A 19,985-nucleotide genomic window follows, 5' to 3' on the forward strand; every position below is an offset into this window, starting at 1 on the left:
GCTCACTTCGATTTTTTGCAGTTTAGTTTTCAGTGCAAAAGAATAAAATAATCGCGTGTGCATGTGGCATTTATTTTAATGAAATTAGTTTGGACGATATTTAGCTTCAGCTAATGACACGTCATAGGGATGGAGAAAAGTTTTTTTTTTTGGAATGCCACAATTACGGGCGCTAGGAACTTGCCTTCCGCGAATGTCGCTAAAACGGAAAAGAGTGGCGGGGAATGCTCTCGTTTCGTTAATCTTCTTGGTTGTTGTGGAAGGGAAGCCAGACTACAAGAGTTGGCACTTTCCTGGATTTCTATTGGTTCAAGGTTTCTTCTTCGAGTACATTTTAAAACATTCAGGACTTTTACAGTAACGTTCATTGCCTACTAGCGGTTTAAAATTGACTACGCGCTACAGTTTTGCATTGGTTAAAAAAAAAATCGGGTCTCTTTCATACAGATAGAGCATATTTTGACAAATAAAATAAGGTGATTTTATTTTTATGAAAATTTAATAGTACTGTCCTCCCAAACATGATCTTAAATGCAAGAGAGACATTGTGTTGATTGTTTATTTTGTTAAGAAATAAGAATGAAAACAGTGGTCCACTTATTGTGGCGCTTTCCTTTTACTAACAAATTTGGAAAAGACGTATCCCAATTTTTATTGTTCACATTGACTCCGAATTCACTCTTCACTGGAAAATAGACTCTTTGGTTTCATTAATAACAATAGTTAACAAACTAAACAAGTATTTATTTCAAATGTAATAATTATTCTGGCGAAATTTTATGTACAGGTATACACATATTTATAGTCAGTCAAAGCCTCTTTTCTGAATTAATAAAAACAACTTCTAATATTTCTTTCTTTCTATGTTATTAACTTTGCCCGTTTGTAATTGTTGAATAAATACTGTTGTTTTAAAAAATCGACAATGGTTCAGCATAGGTGTGACTTTTTTACATATTGTATTAGCATTGTCCAAAACTAAACAGCTTGTCGGTCCTAAACGTGCGCTCTGTCACGATGTGTTGTTTGCAAGACTTGAGTGTATGGATCTGGGCTATCCGGAGTGGTTACCGTCACTTGCCTTCGGCGCAGGTTGGCGTGAATTCGCTTCCCCGCCTGGGAGACCATATATGTGTGTGCGTGCACCCAAAAAATAAATAAATAAATAAATAAATAAATAAATAAATAAATAAAGAGTGTATGGATCTGTTAAACTTGTCTATGAAACTTTTCGCCGCCAGATGGCATTACCATGGTTTACCCAAGGAAGGTTCTTTTGTCCAGGTAAAAGAAGAAGAACAGCTGTTCGCTACCGTGGAGGAAAAAGTAAGGCAAAAGAAAGCAGAAGCGGAAAAAACTCCCGTAATTGAAGTCACAAGTTGTCATGCACGCGTTGTGTGACGGACTGACAAGAAGCTCACAATGCTGCAGTTATCGCCGCCTACTAAATTTGCTTTTTATTAACTCTAGCTGACATTCGGTCACTTTTCAAAAGTTTGTTCCGTGGAGTTTGGAGAGGCCAAGTTTTTGAATTATGTAGCAGCGAGGACGACGAGGAAGAGAAAGACGCACCATGGCAGACTGGAGGACTTTTAATGTCGTGGTTTTGGGCGTGGGATTCTTATTTATCTTCACCGCCTTCACCACCTGTGGGAACGTAGAAGTACATTTTGAACATTTGTCTTTTTCATTTATTTGTATGTGCCAGGTCTATGACATTCTCTTATTCAGGAACATCACGTTATTTATTTATTAAGTGGGAATTTCACAACTCGAAAATATGACGTTCCTTCTTATGTTGCACATTTTTAATCATTGTTAGGGTGTTTAATTGTATTTTGATGTAGAAATTTCCCTCACTTGGCATAATGTGTCTTTTTTTTTTTAAACACATTTCCTTCGGTGTTTTCTCCAAAGCACGTTTTTATTTACTTTAAACCGCAATAATTTAAATTCGATATATTTTTCACAAATCTTTATGGTCAGTCCACGTGTGGGTGTTATTTTTACAACATTTTCAGTTGACCAATCTAAAGTTCTGAAAATGGCTTGCGCGATGTAATGTTCATGTTTGCACTAACATGCTGTTTTGAGCGTCTAAAAACGAAAAGTCATGATTTTGATGCCAGTGATGTTCTTGAATAATAGCAATTGTATGCATGCATGCTGAAATAATGTCATCAAGCAGAAAGGAAAGCGACCAATCAGTGTCATGTGCATCTCGTGTTTCCAATTTTGTTGTCCAATGAGTTCTGCTCTGCTATGACAGTGTAATTAAATTAGGACCCTTCCTTCTTTTCTTCTTTATTTTAGCAAACAGTGGTAAAAAGTCTGCAGAATGACACCTTCACAGGAAGTGGATACCACAGGTGGCTCAAATACTTGAATACAAATTTCATGTTAAATGTTTTGCAATAATTGCAGTCCATCTTTCTTTTTCTAGTCTGGGAATCATCTATGGAGTCTTCTCATTTTCTAATTTGGTGGCACCCGCCGTGGTGTCAATGCTGGGACCGAAGGTGACCATGTTTTTGAGCGGGCTGCTTTACAGGTACCACCTCGCACCGGTGTGATTTCACGCAGACAGTCAATATGTCACTGAATACTGTGTCATTTTGTGCATCCAGTGGCTACATTGCAGTCTTCATTGAGCCGTCCACGTGGTCCTTCTACTTGACGTCCGTGCTGATTGGTGCTGGTGCTGCCAGTAAGCCTTCCCCGTCCACCCCATCATCAAATTGATAAAAAAGAAAAAATATATATGTATATACATATATACATCTTTAAAAGTGCAGTTGAGCAGTCTTCATTATCTTGTCACACTACACAGGGAAAACATATTTTTCCTTCTTTTTTTTGGACTGGTATGATTTTTTTTTAAACATTTATAATATATTTATTTTTATATATGGTATTTTGGTAATCCACATTTTTTTCTTATTTACAAATAACCTGGTTAGTTTATTTATTTATTTTTCGCTAGTTCTTGTAAAAATACTGGTCACGACTTGATCAGTTTCTCTTTTTTTTTCTCCCTAATAAAACAATCCAGTTAATGCATGTATTATTTTATTTGTGATTTATTTCAATATATCCAGCTGAGTTAATTATTTTTTTCAATTTATTTTACAATACATATTAATAATATTCTTAATCCAAGTCAATTTTAATATATTATGTTGAAAATCCAGGTGAGGTTTTTTTATTATAAATAAATCTTGTTTGTAATTTTAGTGTGTTGTATTGTAAAACACCTATATACAATATATATATATATATATATATATATATATATATATATATATATATATATATATATATACACACACCAGCTGTTATTTTATAACTTAATGTTTTTAAAAACAAGTCAGTTTATATCTTTTTAAATATTTTAGCCATTTATTTTAATAAATTCAATTTTCAATGAATTTGTTTATTAAAAATGTAATTAAAGTAATACAGGGCAGATTATTATTATTATTTTCAAAACATCTAGTTCTAGTTTCTTTTATTTTGTGTAATTCACAAAAAAAATATCCTGGTCAATTTATTAATCTATTATTTTATATGTAATTTATTTCAGTATTTACGGGTGACCACAATGCGCAATCTATTTAGTAACCAGTTCTAAATCCAGGTCATTAGTCTATTTTTAAAAATCCAGGTCAGTACATCAAGCGCTGAAACCAGCAAGTTATCATATAAACACACACACTCACACACAGAGTATGAGGTAAATAAATAAACATAAAGGGAAAAACAAGGCGAGATTCCACGTTTTTACATTCCCAGTCATGAATTACATTTGAGTGGGAAGCTGCGGATTAATTGGAGACCTCCTCTGCACGTGTCAAAATTTGAAGCAGGATTAAAGTAAATGTTAAATTTTAAAAACAGACAGTAAAATGATTCTCCCAACAGATGTGAATCTTTGGAGAGGAAACAAAGAGTTTAGTGGGTCATGACGATGCCCCTCGGCCCTGTGCTGGGATTACATGTGTTACTCAACAGCACACAAAAGATAATGTCACACTTGATGCAGCCACTTACCCCCGTCCTCCATTCATTTCTCAACTCACATGACCCACACACAGTCACTATTTATTTATTTTTAACTTCTTGTCTCCCGTTGCAGTGCTGTGGACCGCTCAAAGCCAATTCCTGGTGGAGAACTCGGAAGCTTCCACCATCAACAGGAACACGGGCATGTTCTGGGCTCTGCTGCAGTGCAGGTGCTGGCAGAGTGGCACATGTGCCACAAATGCTATCATCTCGCTACATACAAACAGATGAAGAAGCATGCATGAGTCTCGCTAGTGGCAGTGGATCATCTGATAATCATTTCCAATCACACAATTATCCATTGCATTCAAAAATGTCAGAAAAATGTGGAAAATCAGCCATTGGTAGGCCAAAGAGGAAACTGACTTATTCATACATAAATTATAATTTCCTTTATTTGCAGCATGTTGTTTGGCAATCTGTACATTTATATGGACTGGAATGGAAGAACAGAAATACCAGGTAGTACCGTAATGCTTGTAGTAAAGGCTCAAGATAATAAGGGCAGTTAAATGTTAAATGGCCTTGCATTTTTTCCCCGTGATCAGACAGCAGCAGGAAGAATATCTTTCTCTCCCTGTTGGTGGCCTCCATCGTGGGGACGTTGTGCTTCCTGGTGCTGAGGAGGACTCACCTGCCCGAGGAGGAGATGCTCTCCGAGGAGGAAGGACAGTCGCTGCTCTCGGCCCGCATGGTGTAAGACAGTTGGCTTTTTTTCCTCTCTAAGTTTCAAGCAATGTCATTTTAGATAACGAAATTCAGTAACTAAAACGAAAATTGAAAAATGTTTTCATTAATAAAATATGTGACCTCACTAATCTAAACATGGCGTTCTGTTTAATATTACATATGTGGAATTTGAGTTATACAGCAAAATCCAGCTGTTTTTTTATCCATCTCAGGAGGCGGGCATTTTGCCACTTGCTGTCGACTGAAGATGACATCACAGTTGTTCAGGGCTCAGGCAACGACCAATCACAGCTCACCTGTTTTCTGAAGCTGAAGTTGAACTGTGATTGGTTGTTACCTGAGACCCGAGCAACTGTGATGTAATTTTCAAAAAAAAAAAAAAAAAAAAAAAAGGCTCTTCTTGACACTTTATCGGAAACAGTGATATCATCCAAACCTGTCCACCGCACGCATATATATCATGTCCTTTTCATCAAAGTGACTGTCAATGCTCTTGGGCGGTAAGTTGACGGCTAAACGCTAGTTTTATCCCACCTCGTCATTGTAGTCCACGTACGTGGCGTCATGACGTTCCTGCCAGAGGGGGTGTGTTCAGAGAAATAGTCATGTGACGTGACATCCGGACCTCTATGGCCGCCTTCTGATATTGATAGAAAAAAAAAAAAGGCTGGATTTTGTTGCTTAACTCATATTCCACTAAGTCAAACTCATATTAGCTGAGGGGCCGCATGGAGGAAAATATATTACCAAGTGGGCCGGATGGGGAAAATAATGGTATATAACTTAAAAACAATTGCCGTCAATTATACGCAGATTTTCGCTATTTGTGGGCCAGCCCTAAATTACAGAGCTCAACAGTAATCATTGTTCTAAAAAATACACTTTGCCTGTGTAAGTTCTGGATGTGTTAAATCTACCTGTTTTGCATACATATTGTTCCCAGAATGTATTGTGTGGCGCATTTAATGAAGTTAAAACGAAATTAATCCTTGTCATATGTATTTGTGTTACCAGTAATTTAATTTGTGTCGTATTTAACACGTTTATGTCGGCCTGTGATTGTATTTGTATTTTTTGTTGAAACAAACCGTAACTTTAGGTTGTGTGTAAAATAATGACATCCAGGATGATTCCATGTAATATATATATATTTTATTTTTTTATTACATTTTCTTGAAATCTACTTGGGTGGTATTAACATGGTGTGGGGAAAAAACGAATATCTGAATGGATCTTGTGTTTTTAGGTACAAGCACAGAGCCAACACTGCCATGCAGGAGGTGAAGCTGGACTTCAGTAAGTCTCATCTGAGAAATCAACAGTACTCTATTAAAAAGTAACTGAAAACTTTTGACAGAACTCCTTCATCTTTAATGCTCACTACACTAACAGTGACTACCCGAAGGCTGTACATGGTCAGCTAAACTATTCAAAGAATGACAAAAAGATTGCGTACACGGCTGCGGAGCCTTCTTCTGCCTGATGCGGAAGAAGGTCTTACTCTTACTTACTTGGCAGTAATAATAATGCCAATTGCTGGCCTCATACAAAACCATTAGATAACCATTCACACATATGTCTTCAGTCATATCTTCTGTGACCCTAACATGTTTTTGGAAATGTGAGAGAAAGTGGAGTAGCTACACGAATATATGACAAAATATTGTTAACTGGTGCTGGCAATCAAAAGTGAGAATTACGGATGTTGGTGTACCTAATGAAGTGTCCATTAACTCATTCACTGCCATTGATGGCTATAGATGTCAAAAATTCATTTAAACTATTTCTATTAGTTAAACTTTTTTTTTCTCACTTTTGTTAACAAGAGTATGGAAACCTAGAAAAAAAATGATTGTGCATTTACAGCAGATATAAAATGAGTTAACTATTAAAGTTATGCGATTAATTACAATTAAACATTTTAATTGCCTGACGCGACTTAAAAATTAATAAAAATTCAGGGCGTCAGGCGATTAATATTTTTAACGACTCCACTAGTTAACTCACAAATAAACACAAATTTTATACCTGTTCTAAATGTACAATCAAAAAAATCTAGGTTTTCATACATAGAATTTTTTTTTAAACTAATCGAAATTGTTCAAATGAATTTTTGACGTCTGTAGCCGTCAATGGCAGTGAATGAGTTGATCGAAATGTGCTCCTCCATAGAGACCATGCTGCAGCTTCTACAGACTAGGAACATCCTCCTCCTGAGTCCCTGCATGGCCTACAGCGGTGAGCGGTCTCATCAGTGTGCTGAGCGGCACTTTTTTTTCGAAATTCTTCTTGAGCTTTGTTCTCCCGGTGCAGGCTTGGAGCTTTCCTTCTATAGCGGCGTCTACGGGACGTGCCTGGGAGCCACGGCGCAGTTCGGCCAGGCGGCAAAAGGCCTCATCGGGGTCTCGGGCATGTTGCTGGGCGTGGGTGAAATCATAGGTGGGTTGGGCCAGCATTCCCCTCACTTTTTTTGTGTGTGTTTGCCATGGAACACGTTCACAGTGTTTTGACAGGCTGGCAGAGTTGAGTTTCTTTTCATTGGGCCAAATTGTCACAGACCGACTTTGTGTATTTTTCCTTGCGCTTGCCAGGTGGAGGCTTGTTCGGCTTGGTGTGCAAGAACAATCGCTTCCGACGCACCTCGGTGGTCTTCCTGGGGATGGTGGTGCACTTCGTGGCCTTCTATCTCATCTTCCTCAACATTCCCGATGACGCCCCTGTGGTCTTCAGCACCGCCACCGCCAAGAGCCCCTTTCTCATTCCAAGGTTTGTAGATGGAAGGATAGAATAGATACTAGGGGTGGTAATCTTTGATTGTCTCACGATTCGATTCAGAATCGATTTTCGATTCAAAATGATTTGATTGACAATGATTTTGGCTTCAATCTGTAGCTCTGTAAGGAATTGTGATGATCTACTCCATTAGCATTAGCGCGATACTCGCGGCCCTTTTATCACTCAAAAGAACGGCTCCACACTGCAAAAAAACAACTTTTATTGGAATAACTTGATCGTGACTTTTTCCTTCTACTGTACTCTCTAACGTGGCTACAACTTAACAGTGTATTAGACCGCGTGGAACCACACTGCCCCTCAGTGGCCAAACCGGGTACAACATGAACAGCGCTCCAAATAAAGGCACACACAAAGGCAAGACACTATAAAATAATTTAACTAAAATTGATTTGGGGATATTTAAAATCGATTCTGAATCGTACTAAATGAGAATCGATTTTTTTGGCACACCCCTAATAGATACACATGGATAGAATCAATGTATCAAAAGAGATATTCAGTAGATACATTTATTGTCTATCTATTTTATTGATTGATAACCAGATGCAGATGTAGGTAGAGTGGATGGATGCTTACAGCTTTATCTACTTTGACCTATGCACGAAAGGAACAATGACGGCAAAAGGTGTTGTTAACCACTGAACAGGAAGCGGCGTTCAGTTCGATATGAGCACGAAGAATAAACTCCACGTTAGCAGGCTCGACATGCTAATGGCGTGCACCCTTGCAGCGTGTCCATCGCCCTGCTGTGCAGCTTCCTGCTGGGCCTGGGAGACAGCTGCTTTAACACGCAGCTCTACAGCATCCTGGGCTGCATGTACGCCGAGCAAAGCACGCCCGCGTTCGCCATCTTCAAATTCGTACAGGTGAATACACACGCCAGCCGATACTGACATTTTCATTTCAAACATGAGCATTACACGGGAGCGCTGCTTGCCAACGAGTCTTCTCATTGAATCGACAATAATGTTCTGTCATTTAGAATAACGTCAACTGTTTTTCTTGGCTCCTGTGTTCAGTCGGTTTTCGCAGCCGTGGCGTTCTTCTACAGCGGCGACACGCTGCTAACGTGGCAGCTCCTCCTCATGGTGGTGCTGGGCTTCAGCGGCACGCTCTGCTTCTTTGTGGCTGAGCGCTTGCACGATGTGGACGCCGCCTCCTCAGAGGTGTTAGAGTAACTGGGGGGGGGGGGGGGGTGCAGTCAAACAGATTTAAGGCACTGAAGGTTCTATTGGTTTTTAAATGATACTTTCTATCATCATCATCATCATGGCAGCACATATTGAGCTAATTGTGTTGACGCTGCACTGTGATGATGAGCATTCATTAATACTTCAGTAAGTGTAATAAGTGTGTGCTGCATGCCTTCCAAAGCTCAGGTGGAACACTTTTTGGAAATCTGCCACTTAATTGCTTTTATAGATCATTTTGTTGTCCGAGTTTTAGCACTCGACAATCTCTTTTCTGTGCTCGCAACTCATTCCTAACGCCGTGGAGTCTTAACTTTTTCAAATATGTTCTCTGCACTGCTAACAAGCCAAAAGGTGATAATAAAGCTATGTGTGATAATAAAGCTAAGTGTTTCTGATCATGCGTTTCCTTTTTCATTTTGAGACTAATAAAAGCATTATTGTGCTGTTTTAGTGTAATATTGTGAACAGGTTTCCAACAATATATTACATACTGTACATTAGGGGTGTTAGAAAAAAAAATAGATTTGGCAGTATATCGCGATATTACAGCGCGCAATTCTCGAATTGATTAAATATGCGGCCGAATCAATTTTTAAACAAATTTTTTAAGGGAACATTCAACAAAACGTCTTACTTAGGGTTAGGATTCACACATTAAGCATGGAAGAATGCTATATTAATGGAACATTACGCCTTAAAAAATGTATTTCAGTGCTGTTCAAACATGAAACAGACTTCAACCTGAATTTTCAGATAAATACATTTTCATACAAATCTTACAGTGTACATGTACAAGTTTTTTGATTAATATTTTCTAAATTTGAGTAAAAAAAAAAAAAAAATCGCAATAATCAATTTATAGATTCGTATCGGGATTAATCTGTATCGAATCATGACCTATGAATCGTGATGTGAATCTCATTGCCAGGTACTAGGCAATTCACGCCCCTACTATACATATTTATTTTCCTACATAATGCAGGCAAATATGAATAACTGCTTCAGACCTGTGTTTTTTCTTGAAGAGCTCAAATGTTTATAAACTGATAAATCCGTTTTGTATGGAACCAAACTGCCGTCAGCTCAAGAAGATCAGTCGACATTCTCCGATCCCTCTATATTTCTTGAAAATGAACGGAATGTACCGGTAGTCTAATTATCCCGGGCTGTTCACGGGTGCCAGAGAAGGGGAAGCAGTCCTCCTCTCCCTTTTAGACATTTTTGAGAAAATGCTTCTTTTTTTTTTTTTTTGCTTCACCTGTGCAAATCAAGTACAACCACCACAACAAACATGCTGTTAATATAGCTCTTGACCGTGTCAATCAAAATGCGCACAACCCATGTGGTAAAGACAAACCTCATTATACACTTTGCGGGTGTGCCTAATATGAAAATGACCGCTGGAGGACTTTTAAAGGTGAATCAATGCTGCTATTCAACCGCTGCTGTTTGATTGTTTTAACTTTATTCCACATTTAAATAAAAAAATGAAAAAAACTCAATTATCACCAAAATGGAGCAATCGAATGGATTTGGCCGCGAGTTGCCGAAAAGCAGGCCATTAATCAAAAAGCAGTGGACAAGAGAGGGGGGCAGGGTGGAGGGAAGACTCTGGGATGGGGGCTTACATTACTTCACTCGTAATTGAGTATTGATCACTTCATAATGAGAGTAAGCAGATTTGCGAGATCTGGAGTCAATTTTGCTACTTTATTGTGCAACGACAAGGCAGTCCAGTTTGCAGTATTTAAAAGTCATACTTCAAAATATAACAGACAGGATAACTACTGCGTGGGAATGTAGGCCTTATGAGAGTAGCTTTATGTTGACCAAAGATGAGACCACATAGACAAAGCACTCGCTGTTTGTCCTTAAAAAGTGTTATTAATGTAATGTAGAGCTACAGTAGAGGCCTACAGTAGTTTGAAAATTGTACACATTATTTCCATTATACCGCACCGTTGTTTGGAGTGATTGTTAATCAAATACTAACATCATGCTAACATATAGCAAGATAGCAACCAGTGGCGAGAGAGCACTAAAACTGGCTAGTAAGGGTTTTACATATTTGCCTATCGGTAACCAATTCTCATGAGAACCGATCAAATACTAACAGCAAAATAAGCAATCAAACAGAGAGTGCCAAGGACGAGAATGGTTTGAAATCTTGCCCTGTTCTGTATTTTGCTTCTCTAAAATGGCAACAATCAAATGCTAGCATGCTAACAGACAGTATGCTAATACACGGAGGACCAGATTTTCACAATCAAAATCCGGGACACTACAATTTCACTGAAAACAAAATAACAAATTCTCACTTGGAACTATTAATTAACAAATGTAATCGCTAGTCAATCTGGTGACCGGTGGTTGTGTTATTACTTACAATACTTGCTTTATTTTGCTTCTCCATACAGTTATCCAACGTTGAATGCAAGCACTTCTTTTTTTTGTTTTTCAATTTAGCTACATACAAATCTCACAGTCACACACTTTAACATTTGAAACACGCCACCAGGAGTACACAGCTTGAATTTGGTGTGACTACATTTCCCATGATTGTTAGACACGGGAGGCAGGAAGTAGTTCTAGTTCCGCTATGACGCAAAAAAAACAAGTTCAATTCCTTTTTAATTGGTTTATCATATGAATCACTGTGTCGTGATTGACATACACATAGCCCAAAATACAATTGGCTTGCAGACTGGACTGGACGTCATTTAAAAATAAATAAAAACGGGACGCCAGGACAGGACCTGCGTACAAAAGGCAAAAAATCAGGACTGGTCACCCTTTGAATACAGGGAAGACGTAAACCCAATTTCTAATGTAAATTGATCAAATGTTAACATGCTAACGTATAGCAAGATAGCAACCTGATTTCACCTTTCACCCCTGTGGTCACTTTATATTTCTAATGAGAAATGATCAAATGCTAACATGCTAATAGCTGGTATAATAAGGTATGCTAACATATAGCGAGATAACGTGTGTATGTGTGTGTGCATGCGTGTGCCCGCGGGGGACGCTTCATTTACTCATCCTCGGCTGTGACCCGCTTTAACCGGCAGCATGTTTAGCTGGCGCTCCCTCATTTGCATGCATTATGCAAATATGAACACCTGAGGATATTTGTCAGATTAAAAGGTTGCGAGCGCAATTAAACGAGACAATCTGTACAAAAATGTTGAAACCAGTAGTACCTATTACATACGAATGACCTGAGATCGTTTAATTTCATGTTGTTTGCCCAAATCAGGACCACCAGAAGCTGACGGAGAAGCTTTGCTCTAGGGAGCGCACGTAGTGCCAGTGTTGCACTGGGATGAAAAGCACGTCTCCGGGACACAGCACACACTCCCGGTACGGAGCCTTGGAGAACTCCGGGAAGCGCTCCGTGTCGGGGTTCTCCACCTCCACCTAGGCCAGACGAAGGAAAAATGTCAAGATTCTGCTTCCTTGTGCTCACTTAATATCTTGTTGTATAAAGTATATTTGTGTGAACTGCTGCACATCCGTGTTACATTATATTTGTTGACAAACTCAACCGTTTACTACAAAAATGCAAAGCTGTGTTTCTGTGAGTCACTGACACATGTTAATTGTTCAATCAATGCATGATGCCAATCGCACCTGGCTGGTGTTGTGTAGGAGCTGAGACGGGTGCGGGTAGAGTTTGTCCGAGTCTTCGGGCGAGTACAAGCGGATGTATTTACGCCCCACCACCTGACAAGGACAAACAGGATAATATAATATGATATGATATAAAATATGATATAATATTGTATAATATAATTTTATATAATTAGGGGTGTCAGGCGATAATTTCTGTAATCGTAATTAATCGCATAACTTCAATAGTTAACTCCTGATTAATCGCAAATTTTATCTGTTCTAAATGTACAGTAAAATATTTGTTCTAAATTTACATATTCTTGCTAACATAAAAGTGGGAAAAAATGTTAAACTAATAGAAATATAGCTGCATCTTTTAGTCATTGATTTCATAATAATTCATTAAATTGAGTTAGAATTAAAAAGATGCACTGCACGCTGAAAAACGAGTGTGATATTGATTTGTCTTGAGGTCGTTTTCTGCCACTAGATGACATAATTGCATTTGTAAGACATTGGTGACAGCTCAGTGCATTTTTCTTTTCATACTAAAAGCGATCTAATTAATCTTTAACATGAAGTAACTTGTAAAATTCTGCACATTTTTGAAATTATAAAATACAACTCGACCCCAGTCTCCACAATTATGCATTATTATTAAATGCATTACTGCTTAATTTTGACTTGCACGCGTCTGCTTTGTTGCGACTGGAATTCGCCCAGTACAAGCTTTCCAAGTAAGCGGCGTTAAAGGAACTTTAAATTAATTAAAATTAACACACTCATTTTGACACCCCTAAATATAATATAATTTTTTTCACCTGATCTACTTCTACATTTCAGGCTGACTTTTGCTTTCGAGTGACCTCACTCCAAACAATAAGCGCCGACGTTAAAGGTGTCATTCACCGTGGTTACCTGCGCCAGGAAGTTGTGCTGAGGGTCTTGGTGGAGGGGCGACACAGTGCCGGCGGGCCCGAACCAGGCATTTATGGTCACGTCATCCTCGTCGCCATCACCCAGGCAGCAGTAATCAGGCAGGCGGATGTCGTCCTTCAACTCCGGTATCTATGGCAACGGCTAAATTATTCCACATCCAACTAAAAAAATTGATTGTCATTCAGACTAGAGGGGAAGAGGAAGGGCTGTCATAGAGATCATGTATAAATAAATACATGTGTATCTCTCCAAAAAAAGACACTTTTTTTTTTTTAAATGATTGGCCATTTTTAACACAAACACCAAAGTAAATGTGTTGCTGATTATGTCATTTTGCTGCTCCACCTGCTCAAAGAGCTGATGCTGAGCCAGATAGCCGCAGGCAGGCGTCCTCCCATCCTGCCCGGCGTCACTCTGTAACAAAAAAACGAAATCAGTCATTCCCCCCCCCAAAAGTGTATACAGTCTGTGCTTTTTGAGGCCTAAATACTCACGCGTTTTAAAATATAGCGGTCGATGAATTCATTGAACGTCATCAGCGTCTGGGACCACTCCTCGTCCGTGTATCTGGAGCCCACCTCCACGGGAACAGTGCGACAGCCCGCCACCGATTTTAAGTATTCTAAGCTAGGGACAGCGTGGGGGGGGGGGGGGGGGGGGGGGGGATGTAACATTTCTTTTTAGATCAGTTTACACTTGAGCGTAGTGAAATGGGAAACCGTCTCGGGATGGAAATTGCCCGTTAGGCGTCCTTTATGTCCAGACAACCTCGCTCAGACGAGTGCACTTAGCTGCCTGACAAGTGCAAATCAGCCTGATTGCGTGACTGTTTAACAGCGCTGGAGGACCAGTAGCTGTAGCACACACAGACAAGATGGCTGCACTTTCACTTGTTGCTGTTACTTCAAGCCATTTATTTCGCAATGAAAATAATTATGTATTGCAAAATAACACAATGTTAATGTTCGAAGGGGACAAAATAATTCCACTTCCGGGTCATTGATTGAAGTGTATGGCGGCCCTGGCAGGAGCATGGATGATGGTTTGGAGAGATTTTTACGATCGGGAGAGGACATACCTTGTCCCTTTGCATGCGAAGTATGTACTAAATGTTAACAGTTAATTGACAAATTAGCTATTGCTAATGACCTGGAAGTGAAAACTCCCGTTCTCTCGCAAATAATTTGCGTTTTTTTTTTGTGTGTTTGCAAAAATCATTGTGTTAAATCGCAAATTTGTGCACTATAACGCAATAGTTATTTCAATATAACACAATGACATTGCGTTATATTGCAAACAATGCAAAGTATTGCGTTATATTGCAAACTTAAATGTTTTTGTGATGTTCCCAGGCGGGCTCCGTTTAAGTTAACTTTTTAACATTTAAGATTTGGAGCTAGCTATATTGTCACTTGCACCCTCAAGCTACATACATTATCATAAAAATATGAATAAAAAAAAAGGCAAATAAAATAAACCTTAAACATAATCATAGAAAAAAATAAAAAATACATTTAATAAAAAGATGTATTGCAAAGATGAAAAAATAAAAAGGCAGAAAAATTAAAGTAGAAAAATAAGACAAAATATAAATGCAAAAATATATATACACAGTATAATAAGAAGTAAAATATATAAATAATAATAGTAAAAAATTTAGTTCATCTAAGTAAAAAATATTAAGAGAGGATATAAATAAAAAGAGAGCCTATGCCTCAACCTCAGGGTGTAGAGACGGTCGTCCAGTAACCAGAAGGTCGGCTGTTGTATCCCCGCTCTCCCCAAGTCATGTGTCGTTGTGTCCTTCACACACATTGCCTCCAGTGCTACACACACTGGTGTATGGAAGTTGTGAATGTTTGGTGGTGGTCGGAGGGGCCGTAGGCGCACACTGGCAGCCTCGCTTCCGTCAACCTGCCCCAGAGCAGCTGTGGCTACTTAAGTAGTTTATCGCCACCAGAGTGTGAATGTGTAAGTGCACAAATAATGCACCCACTGTGAAGCGTCTTTGAATGTTTAAAAAAGCGCTTTATAAATCAAATGCATTATTATTATTATTATTATTAAATTTGGTCACTTCCTGTTGATATCAGGTCGGGGCATTTCCTGGCAAGAATCCCGGGTGTACCTAATAGTTTGTCCAAAATGGCCGCCGCACCGGGGGGCCAGGTGGGCGATGATCCTGGGCCAGAGGTGGGCAATCTCGGTCTTCGAGGGCCGGTGTCCTGCAGGTTTTGGAGGTTTCTCACTTCCAACCCAAGCTGATTCCAATCGACAGGGTCGTTATCAGGCTTATGCAGAGCTTGCTGATGAACTGATTATATATCAGCTGTGTTGGAGAAGGGCAACATGCAAAACCTGCAGGACTTCGGCCCTCGATGCCCACCTCTGTCCTGGGCATACCTAATCGATTGGCCAAGATGGCTGACCCGCCCCGGGGGGTGGGAAATGTTGCGTGTGTGGTAAGTGCCATTGCAGGTAAAAGCTGAACAGTTGAACGGTTTGAATCGGTAAATAAAGGTAGAAATAGTAGTGGGGAAAAACAGAAAAGAAAAGAAATTGGAATGGATCTTTGAAATTATGTAAATTTGTCATGTTAAATCTGCCATTAGAAAGAAATGAGGAATAGTAGGGTACAAAATTGGGAATTGTGGGTAAGGTGTGAAAATTTGGAAAACAAGAAATGGATCCAATCATGACATGAATTTTAGGAATATGTTCGTATGCCGTAGGTGCACACTGGCAGCCACGCTTCTGTCAGCCTGCACCAGGGCAGCTGTGGCTACTTAAGTACAGTAATTTCTGGACTATAAGGCGCACCAGACTATAAGCCACGCTAGCTAAACTCAGGGAATACTTAAGTGTGTTACACATATAAGCCGCACCCGACTGTAAGCCGCAGGTGTTCTATTGTTACCGCAGTCTCGTTATGTCTGTCCTACTGTATTTTGGGCTCACTTGGATTGTTTTGCTCTGCCTGACGCTCTTGTGCTTCCTCTTTAGTGCGCCCCCTTGTGATCTAATGGATAAGCCGCACCTTTGTATTAGTCGCAGGGTCGAATGCAAGTGAAAAAAGTTGCGGCTTATAGTCCAGAAATTACTGTAGTTTCCCGCCACCACATTGTGACTTTGTAAGTGCATGAATAATGTATCCATTCAATTGTAAAGCGTCTTTTAGTGCCTAGAAAAGCGCTATATAAATTTGATGGATTATTATTATTAAATTATTAAAATAACAATAAATAAAAAATATAAAACAAATAACAAAAATAGAGTAAATCAAAAAATAATAAAATATAATTAAGGAGTATAAAAATACAAATAATCACAAAAATATATAATAATGATAAATACCTGTAAAATAAAGTAATAAAAATATTTAGAAAATAATAATAAAATACTATGGAAACCCCTAGTCACGACCAAACATGTAACGTATCCTCTCGCTGGGTGACCACTTGATTTTTTCCCCCTATACTGTTGTATCTATCTGCCAGATTTGGGTGTTGTTTTTGTTATTAGTTTTCTTTTCTCCAACCCCCGCCCCCATCCCCACCCCTTCTCTATGCATGTGCTTAAAATGCCTTAATTGTAAAATTATGCACAATTGTACTTGCACAATTGAATTATAAAAAAGAAAATAATAATAAAATAACAATACCAAAAAATAATCAATATAATGCATAATTTAAAAAAAAAGTTAAAAGAAGTCCTAGCAATAATTCCCATCGGACTGTAATTTGTGTGTGTAATTTTTAATTTGTGTTAACAGTGCGTTTGATTGGATTATTTTATGTATGCAATTTAGAATGTATAGGTAAATGATTAGCCTAATGTGGATTCTGATTATGTAAATAATATTTTATTTGTAATTTCTGTGAGGTACCCCAGGAAGAATAGTCACCAAAGTGAAAACTAATGGAGATCCCATTTTAAACAAGAGATTGCATTTACTGTACTTTCTAGTGTGCATTTGCCATTACGGGCACTTAGCATGCTGTCAAAAATGAGTCAAAACATCAATCCAAACCTCCAGGGGTGCTGGTTGAGAGCGGGCCAGTGATCGATGGTCTCCTCCAAGACGACCGCTTTGTGGGGGAGCAGGTACTTCTTCTTGAAGCTCTCCAAAGCTGGGCATTTTTCTCTGGGAAGTGCCTGATCTTCTCCAATCAGCGGGACATCTGGCAATGTAAATTTCATCCTCTGTTGAAATAGTCACAACCACTTGTTCACCATGCCGCCCTGTGTTTTGGTGGTAGATTTGTCACACTGACCTTGGCCTTCGTACGCTCTTCCTCATTTATGGCGTCTTCCTTAACTTCTTTTTGCAGAATTCGAACCAGCACTTGCAGTTGATTGTCCATGATGGCGGCGCCCATGAGCAAGCCCATGTCACAGGTGCGGACAGCTTGCATGAGGTCGTCCTCCGAAGGCTCCTCTCCGCACAGGGCGCACACCTTGAAGAGGCATGCGTACGAGTAGACGCGGCGCCACTCCTTGTCCACGTGGCGCCATGTTCCCGTGTTGAGCTTCTCCCACGACACGTCCAGGACGATCTGAGCGACCAGCAGGCGGCCGGCGGCGGGAGCGCCGGTGTACAGTTTCTGTCTGGATCTCCTCAACAATTCCACCACACTCGCCTCCACTTTGTCGCTGAAGTGCAGCGGGAAGTGGTCTTCGTCTGGTGGAAGAACAGCGGAGATCTTGGGCCATAGTGACGCCGTCATTGAGACGGAGATCTGGAGAGCAGAATGTCAAGGTGAGTACAAGTACATGGTAACGTAACATGAATACCAGTGTACACACACCCATACAGCTTGGTTGATTTTTTTACTTCGTGCTGTGAGCGAAAATGTTTAGTTAGGAGCGCGCTTCCGCTAGAGTGAACCACAAAAAAAGGAGAACAGTCGCTGATGCAGTTACAGCCCTCCATTGAATGGGACTAACGATCAAACACAAAATTACAAAATGAAAACACTCAATAGGAGTTAAAGTCAGTTAAAACTCACACCCAAACACTCACACGCAGACTAACCAAGTTAGATTACAGTTCACTAGAGTGTGTCCCTTAAAAGCACACATACGAAACTACGACACTCTTTTACCATTTTAAAATTGTGTTTATACAATATAGCATTAATTAAAATACGTTAAAAAAATGTTTTTGTTTTTTTGTGTTGTCTGCAACAGATTTATGGCATTTGAGTTCATTTTTAAATTCTGTGACCATACATTGCCTTTTAAATGACGTAAGCCCTGCTACATAAAAATAAAGGATACAATTTCTGTCACCGCACATTGCATTTTAAATGGTGTATGACTTGCTACATAAAAAAGTAGAAAGATATCGATTTTGCATATAATGCAAGCCAGAAATGGCATAAAACTGAATAACAACAAACTGTTACCCACAACTGCCGGGCCAGCAGTTATTTAGCCTTTAAACTTAACTCATCGTGACTTTAAACATCATTTCCACTCTCTGTTGCCTCAAAAAGGCGGATAAAAATGTATGTTTACCTTGGTGCCGTGTTAAGTGTAGTCCAGCGAAGTACGCAGGTTACGACATTGCACGTGGAAGCAAACAAATCAAATCAATCACATAAAATGCCAAACGTAGGATAAATTTAGAATATGACGGTAGCAAAATAAGCTTTTGAAAAAGTCAGGTAAGTGCACACGGAGCTTCCATATTCACGACGCTGAGGCGAGTGTGTCGACATAAACAGACCGGGAGGAAACAATGACTCGGAACGGAACAGTGTTTTATCCACGAGATTAATAAATGTCTTTAGATACAATGAAAATATGGGTTGGGATTGGGGGTGAATGGAGCGTTTTAATAATTACATTAAAACAATGTCATACAATTATTATTATTACTAAACAAATTGGAATAATGTTATATAAATTAAGTCCAAAATGTTCCCCAAATAATTTACACAAAGGTAATTTCTATAACATGTTTAATAAATTATTTAAAATAATTAACTAAATAATTTAATTAATTACATGACATTACATTGCAATTGATGTTACAATTAATGCAGTTTTCAAACTCCTGCACATAATTGTCTTGAAATAATTGACCAAATTGACAGTTTTTAATTGTTTTGTGTCAAATAAAAGAAGTTTAACAGATAGTTCAAGTGCAATTAAGTTAAATTAAACCAGTGACCAAATAATTAAATTAAAAAACAAGGTAAAATAAATGAAACACGTTTAACAAATGCATTACAATAATGTAATTGAAGATTAAGATTGAAGAATTGTAAAATCATGTAATATGTTAACAGGTTTATCGGACCATAATCTAACTCTTGTCAGTAGAAAACTAACCAAACACGGTTCCAACATTGCTCTAGAGGGAAAAAAAGAAATTATTACAATTCCCAAGAGTCAATATCAAAGCCTTGTAGTGGCAGCTAATCAAATTCCTTGGAATTGTCAGAAGGTTGCGGTTTGGTGGAGGGCCCAAATGCAGGGAGGAAAAACAGCCAGGCAAGGATGCAGTTAATGAAGCAAAAAGGGATTTTAATTTCTACAAAACAAAAAGTGAGCTCCAAATTACAAGGTAAAACAAAACATGGGGGGAACAACAAGGCAAAAACGGGCAGCATGACATGAAGAAAAGACAATGAACCAACACAGACAGAGGGGAGACAGGAGACTAAACACACACGCTAATGA

At 38.9% G+C, this 19,985-nt stretch overlaps 2 protein-coding genes across 2 annotated transcripts; one reads left to right on the plus strand and one right to left on the minus strand.

Moving 5' to 3' along the window:
* Positions 1 to 1,275: 1,275 nt before the first annotated feature.
* On the plus strand, positions 1,276 to 9,136 carry LOC144043432 (UNC93-like protein MFSD11). Its single transcript, XM_077557071.1, has 13 exons — positions 1,276 to 1,663; positions 2,314 to 2,369; positions 2,444 to 2,551; positions 2,628 to 2,707; positions 4,136 to 4,232; positions 4,466 to 4,524; positions 4,611 to 4,758; positions 5,999 to 6,048; positions 6,925 to 6,990; positions 7,066 to 7,191; positions 7,344 to 7,518; positions 8,279 to 8,414; positions 8,568 to 9,136. The coding sequence occupies exons 1-13, from the start codon at positions 1,574 to 1,576 to the stop codon at positions 8,724 to 8,726; spliced, it is 1,350 nt and encodes a 449-aa protein (XP_077413197.1). The 5' UTR covers positions 1,276 to 1,573; the 3' UTR covers positions 8,727 to 9,136.
* A 1,301-nt stretch (positions 9,137 to 10,437) lies between these two features.
* Positions 10,438 to 19,033, minus strand: kdm8 (lysine (K)-specific demethylase 8). Its single transcript, XM_077557073.1, has 8 exons — positions 18,816 to 19,033; positions 17,570 to 18,034; positions 17,326 to 17,498; positions 13,790 to 13,922; positions 13,641 to 13,709; positions 13,275 to 13,424; positions 12,375 to 12,467; positions 10,438 to 12,161 (listed from the first exon to the last, which is right to left on the minus strand). The coding sequence occupies exons 2-8, from the start codon at positions 18,020 to 18,022 to the stop codon at positions 11,997 to 11,999; spliced, it is 1,236 nt and encodes a 411-aa protein (XP_077413199.1). The 5' UTR covers positions 18,023 to 18,034; positions 18,816 to 19,033; the 3' UTR covers positions 10,438 to 11,996.
* Positions 19,034 to 19,985: the final 952 nt, after the last annotated feature.

Source organism: Vanacampus margaritifer, chromosome 2 (genome assembly GCF_051991255.1).
Source record: "Vanacampus margaritifer isolate UIUO_Vmar chromosome 2, RoL_Vmar_1.0, whole genome shotgun sequence".
NCBI lineage: Eukaryota > Metazoa > Chordata > Actinopteri > Syngnathiformes > Syngnathidae > Vanacampus > Vanacampus margaritifer.